Raw genomic sequence first — 7,205 nt, 5'->3', positions numbered from 1 at the left:
TTTATAGCAAACTGATTTATTTAGAACTTTTTCCATTCCATGTCATCGGGAGGATTAACATCAACTTTCCTTTTACCTACATCAGACCAGTTGGTACTCAGAACTGTGCCTCCAGACTCCATCTGCAATAAGGTATAAAGTTACACTGTGTTAAAGCCAAGAATCAGAATAATTATTTGTCTTTCTAAAAATATACCATTATTTTAAATTACTGAATATACACATTCCTGAACATGTGCAATAATAATGTTCTAAATATATAAAGATAATATTCTATGTAACTTAAGATGGCCTGAAAAAGTAATAGATTTTGGTAGACTTGAAAGCTTGGAAGTAATGAGAGTGAGTTGAACTGTCACTCGACTATGCTCTTCAGGTAGGTAATAACTGGTTATGAGGAATAATAGAATTCAAATAGATTCCAATGCAAACTTTCATACACAGGAAATATTATCAGTTTAAATGATGAATGAACTGGTTCCCAAATAAGATTACTGAAGACATTAAAAACTAAGTAGATAATAATTTTCTATATAATTGTGCTTAGGCACAATTATTTCTTGAAGGCTTTTCCAAACCTATATAAACTACATTTAAGGTATCTAATCAATTTTCTTATGTAACCCTTCACAGAGAAGCTGGTTTGTACCTGCATCCTCTTTAGAGGAATTGTTTCAGGCTTTGTAAGAAGAAAAGTCTATGCAAAAGGTCTCAGGTGACAGGACAGAAAAATCTAACCTTTAAAAAGGACATATTTAGTACTCTTTCAAAATTTTCTAGTTATTTAATAAATTCTTCTTAAAAAATGTATATGATCTTACAAATGACTTGTTCATGGCACGTTTCACTTCATCAGAACCATCTGAATAGATCTGTTGAAATAATTTGTTTAAAGCTGCATCTCCTTCTAACTTTTCATTCTTTTCTTCTTCCTTGATCTCACCAACTAATTTGTCCCAATTCCTTGTATAATGAGAGGATGATGGATAGATGTGCTTTGAATCTATGAAATTAATGAGAAGAGATTAACAACAGGTTTTGATCACATCAAGAATATTTAAATGATATAGGATAAAAATTTTAGCAAATCATCTAAGCAGTTGAATTTCATATTTTTAATAGTATTTTGTTTTTTTCTCTGTCACCTAAACAAGCAATCTATCTGAATATCTAAAATTTCTCAACCAATTGACAAAATCAGAATCCTGGGAATTTTGTCCCACAGTAAATAGCACTTAATAATAGTAAACTTGAAGCATTTTATTTAAAAATCAATTTAAAATAGATTAAGGAATTTATCAGGACTTTTATGAACATTAAATGTTAATGCCTTTATCTGAGGTTCTCAAATAGCTCTGAGGACCAAGAATAAATGAATCATAAATCATTTTCATGACATTTAAAAGCAGAAATTAATGGTCCATCCTCTCCTCCACCAAACAACAAAGTCTGCTTTAAATGTGAGATACACATTTCTTGTAAGTGCTAATAAATAGTAAATGTTGCCTCATGGGCTACGGTGTTAAATGTTCATTAAAGTAGTTATTTGAGGTTTTAAGCCAATAAAAAATAAGTGATTTTGGATGCTCAAGTTATAGGTATACTATCAACAGTGCACAAGCTTATCCTAACATGAGCCCTTGTTTTCCCACTTCCTGCCCCCCACTGTAAATATGGGAACCACTCCCTGTTTCAGGATTCTTTGTGCCCTTCTCACCCCCACATATATTTTTATTCACAGTAAGTATATTCTCTTCAAACTTTTGCTCACTCCTTCACCAGCATCTAATCCCCAATCTTTATCCAATTTTCATCAGTGGGCTTAGCAAATTACAAATATGATAGGAAAAAGACTAGGAAATGCTAACCTAATTAATACTAGCATCAGTTCATGAGATATCTGAGAGCAAGGGTTACAATCTCTATTTTACTGATAAAGAAATTGGCCCAGCTGACTGAGACAAGTTAAGCGATTTGCACTTATCTATAGCTTCCAGCCTACAGCACATAAGAATCTGACAAGCATGCTAATTTAGAACAAAAGAAAACAAAGCAGGAAACAAAGTATCCTATATATGCATTATTCTGATTGGGTAATTTTAAAAAATAAATGTTAATAGCACAATTGTGTCTCTGAAAATGTCTTATTTTTTAAAAACTGGCCATAAACATCTACTACAACAGATGAATTAGTAAAACTTTATTTGCAGGAAAAATGGTAAGCCTAACTTTACCTCCAATTTCATTCTTTGGAATGGGAACTGTAAAGATTATTTTAAAGTACTCATTTAAAATAATCTACTAGACTATGCACCATTGTGCAGAAACCATGACTGACCTTAATGAAACCAGCTAAAGAGAGAAAAATGTGACCACAAGAAAATCTCTGGAAATCACCAAATTTCAGATTATATTTTATTTATATTGAAATAAAACCACTGATTTCAGATTATATTTTATCTATATTAAAATAAAATATAATTTTATTTATATTAAAAATTTAAGAAAATCAACCTCACAAAAATTATATTACAGAAGGACAAAAACAAAAAAGTGAGCCCCAAGAGCAAGGAAGCAATACCAAGAGAGATTAGGTCACAGAGATGATTCTGGTGATTGGAATATGAAAAAGGAGATTGATAAGGTTTACTTAATATTAAGAATTAACCATTTCACTAATAAATAACCAGTACTGGTTTACTGAAAAAGCTGATTATATTGACTATATATGGCATTTTTCACTATAAGAGTTTAGCAAAATACTTTCCAAAATAATTTCAAGCTGTACCTAGAAAATATACTCCTTCCAATACACATGAAAACTATCATATAATCTGCAAGTAACAAGTCCAATTTTCTTTTGTCTGGGTCATCCAAATTAAGTGATAATAGCACCCGTTGAAACTACTCTCATGCCACATGAAACCTTATTGTTTTAATTACTAACTAGTTTAAGAATTCAGGGTTGATGTTTACAAAACAACTTACAAATTACAGAATTTTATTTCCTCAAGTATAGAAATATAGGCTATTGCATGAGCTCTGATTTCACCATAATCATATAATAATCCCTCCCCTCTTTTGAAATGACAAAGCATTTCATACTTGTTATTATACCTGTATATTATACCTTAAAGGGCAGTTAGTTGGCACAGTGGATAGAATGGCAGGCTTGGAGTCAGAAAGACTCCTCTTCCTGAGTTCAAATCTGGCCTCAGTCACTTACTAGCTGTGTGACCCCTGAGTATGTCACTTAATTCTGTCTGCCTCAGTTTCCTCATATGTAAAATGGGCAGGAGTAAATGGCAAACTACTTTGCCCAAAAAACCCTAAATGGGGGCAGAGTCAGATACAACTGAAATTACTAAATAACAACATCATACCTTGCACATCTATAGTTTTTATTTCCCTTACTAGAACTGTGCTCCACATTCTTTGCATCTCTTCATCTTCCTGACACTTCATACAGTATTCTGCAAAGCAGATACCTTAAAATCTATTTGTTGAATTAAAAGCTCCTTAAAATACAACTTATTTCCCAGAAACTAAACCCCTGTATGGCTGTAGCAAAATGTACTAAATATTCTGAAATTCCAGGAAATTTGGATTTGACTACCTCAACAAAGACAAACAGGTGGAAAACAAACAAAAAAAAGGTAAGGTGAGTAACTAATTCACACAAACAAGCCAAAAGGAAACATCTAACACCAAAAAGATCACCAAGGTGACAACTTAAGACAGTACACAAACTTGAACTTTTTTCTGAAGATCTGCTGTCATTCACTCAACATTCATTCTAAATTATTTCTGAATTTTTATGGCTTATAAAGTTAGGACCTTTACAAGAATTACAATTTTGTATTCATTTACAGAACAACCTTATTATCCTCAAAGTATTTCATCTTGAGGATATAAAATAATGAAAGGTGAAAGAATGCTCATTACTTTTTAATGTCAATGGTACAATGCTTGAATTTCAAGATCATCAAGGTCAGAAAACAAACCTGGTGTGAATTGTTTGGGTTTGGATACATCTCTTTGTCCCTCCAGCTTCTCCCATCTTACAGCCTCTGACTTTTTCATTTTTATTTCAATCTAGAAAAAACACATACACACAAAAAAAAATCCATGTACAAATCACAGACAGCAATCCACAAAGACTTAAGAGTTTCCTTAGATGTCATAAAATTCTTATGAGATAAATTACATGGTTTTGGCAACTTTTCCTTAAATAAAATATTAAGAAATAGAGATATCCTGTTCATCTTTTTGTTTCCAGACCAAACACTCATCTTCCACAAATGTAGAATTCAGAACAATGTACACCAGGTTAATAATAATTATCAATATAATGGATCATGGAATCAATATTCATTTTTTTCACATGCATTTCTTATGCTTACTCCCTAACTACACTAATGATCACAGCAGTACTTCAAAATCTTTTTACTCATTACATAAAAGTCACAATCACGTTTTGATGTCTATAATAAGAATTTTACTTGATTCATGCATGCATTCAGTAAGTATCTGTCAAATAACTATCATGGGCAAGGCATTATGCTAAGAATTGCAAGGGATACAAAAAACACGTGAGACATGATCTTGCCCTCTATGAGCCTATAATCTAGTAGGCAAGACAGGACAGGTACAGAAATAATTACAAACTAAGTATATGATAAATGCCAATGAGTGATACGGACTATAAGAGTGATACAAACTACAGGGTGATACAACGGCTATCAGAAGAGATATGGAGCTGGGTGGTTAGGGGTGATACTGTTTCAATTAGGAAACAATATTTCAACTGGGTCTTAAAGATGGCGAGGATTTTAATAGGCAAAGATGGAAAGAAAGGGAATTCCAAGAAGAGGGAATAGCATGAATAAACATATCAAGGTGGAAAAGGGCAAGATATATTTAAGGTAAAGCAATTAGGCTAGTTTGAATGGAGTGAAGCAAAGTAAAAAAACTAAAACGGAAGAAATTTTTAGATTCTTCCCTCTGACCCTAAGTTATTTGATACTGACTTAGCTGTAAAAATATTTTCCTTCCAATTCTTTGAGAGTGGGAACTGCTTTATTTTTTGCCTTTGTATTCCTAACATAAAATACACAATAGGTGCTTAATTTTAAAAATTAATTGTTGAATTGAACTGAATACAGTTAAAACTTAAGGATTATATAGGTCAGATGTGGAGCATCTTACATGCTAGAATAAGGAAATTTAGACTTCAGGTTGATCCTACAATAAGGCAGTTACAAATTGTTTCCTTTTGCTCTCCATCTGGGCTCTATATAATCCTTCATTTTCTTCACTGTCTAACCCTGTTATCTCTTATGTAATGGCTCATCCCTACTGAACACTGTCAGTTCTTTAAATCATAAATGCTATGTAAATTAGAATAGTAGTCAAAAGGAAACAAGCATTTGCTATGTGCCAGGCACTGTGCTAAGTGCTGTTTAGTCTATAATAGTAAACTTAAACAATATATTTGCATAATTTATTACAAAAGTAAAGGTAGCAATATATACTAATCTATACATGAGGCTTAAGTGGAAACAGTTAACCGAATATAATACACAGTACAGAAGAATTCAGTGGTTCATATTCTGCCTCCAAAGAATACTCAATGATCTATGAGTTTATGCTGAACATATACTTACTGTTATGAAACTGAACTAAACAGTCTACTTTAGAAAATAATTTTACTTTAGAACAAGTACTATGTGAACATAGTAACTAAAGCATCTAAACCAGGTAGGCACTTGAAGAGGAACTGTGTCACCACAGGTGTCCCTCAGGGTTTTGTTCTTCTCTTCTCTATACTATTTCACTTGGTGATCTTACCAGCTCCCATGGTTTAATTACCAGACATCTATGCTGATGATTCTCAAATCTATCCTGCCCCAATCTCTCAGCTGACCTCCAATCTTGCATCTTCAACTGCCTACACCTCATGTCAAAGAAAATCAGTTAAGTGAAAACAGCAAGAAGTGACATGCAACATTCTTCCTTCATAGTCAGTTCCACCTCTCTGGAATCATTTGTCATTTTTCAGTTATTCAGTTCAGCTTCCTCTCAGTGATTTTCCGTCTTTACACTGTGACAGTTATTGTGTACAATGTTGTGGTTCTGCTTATCTCAATGTATCAACTAATACAAATCTTCCTGTTTCTCTGAATTCCTTATATCTGACATTCTCACTGAACAATAATATTCCAACACATTTATATGTTTGTTCAGTTATTTCTTATCAATGGGTGCTTGTTTCATTTCCACTACTTTGCTACCACAAAAAGCACAGCTATGTATATTTTTCTACTTACTTGTTCCTTTCTTTCTATTTATTTATACCTTTGGTTTGTATGCCTACCCAGGAGTAGGTTCTCCAAAGAATATGAACAGTGACTTTTTCTTGCCTATTTCTGAACTGTTTTCCAGAAACAGCTGGACCAATTCACAGCTCTATCAACAATGTATTAGCATAAATGTATTCTCGTAGCCACTCCAACATTGTTTCCATTTTTTCATTTTCCCTTTTTCCTCCCTTTCCTAATCCTAGGTCTTTAAAGACATGCTAACAGAGTATAAGCTCTGGCAGATCCTATAAAACTTGAAAAGCTCCCAGTATGAGTCAGGCAATTTACTATGTTACCTGAGGATAAGAATAAAGCTTGGAAAAACTTATAATCAAAATAGTGGCCATCAAATGATGAGTTTGTTTTTCACCATAGCAAGTCATTAACCTATCTATTAAGGAGTTGGGAGGGGGAGGGGAGCCCTACAAGATAACACCTATATACCTGAAATAAGGGATCTCTGAAGATTGCTTAAATAATTGGATAGACAATGCTGATGAGAAGTAATGAATGAATACTTTTAACTTTAAAAGTAACCTACAGAAGAAACAAGTTCGAGTTATTTGATAGCCTTCCATTTTAAAAACTGAACAAACACATTTAGAATGATTAATATTGAAGTAATTCCTTTCGACATTTTAAGACAAAATCTAAGAATAAGATTACGATGCTATGAAGGAAGTAACATTTGTTCAATCATTGGTTTTATGTTAATTAGAATAATAAACTCCCTCTATATTGCAGTTCCACTTTAAAAACATTAAACATTTTATTACAGTATATTACAGAAAAAAAATATCCCTATGATGTTGGTGAAAATGGACAGTTTCCAGTAAGGGATTT

At 32.7% G+C, this 7,205-nt stretch overlaps 1 protein-coding gene across 2 annotated transcripts in view; it reads right to left on the bottom strand.

Moving 5' to 3' along the window:
* Positions 1–7,205, bottom strand: part of SUGT1 (SGT1 assembly cochaperone of MIS12 kinetochore complex) — a 67,616-nt gene continuing 60,411 nt past the window's right edge. For both annotated transcript variants that reach the window (XM_020977024.2, XM_020977025.2), the window contains exons 11-13: positions 4,005–4,095; positions 822–1,003; positions 1–122 (exon numbers count right to left, since the gene is read on the bottom strand). In XM_020977024.2, coding sequence (XP_020832683.1) covers positions 21–122; positions 822–1,003; positions 4,005–4,095 — 375 coding nt within the window. In that variant the 3' untranslated portion in view covers positions 1–20. The remainder of the gene's footprint in view (positions 123–821; positions 1,004–4,004; positions 4,096–7,205) is intronic.

Source organism: Phascolarctos cinereus, unplaced genomic scaffold (genome assembly GCF_003287225.1).
Source record: "Phascolarctos cinereus isolate Bilbo 61053 unplaced genomic scaffold, phaCin_HiC Scaffold_7;HRSCAF=346, whole genome shotgun sequence".
NCBI lineage: Eukaryota > Metazoa > Chordata > Mammalia > Diprotodontia > Phascolarctidae > Phascolarctos > Phascolarctos cinereus.
Note: the sequence above shows the minus strand (reverse complement) of the source record. Positions and strands in the feature narration are given on the sequence as shown.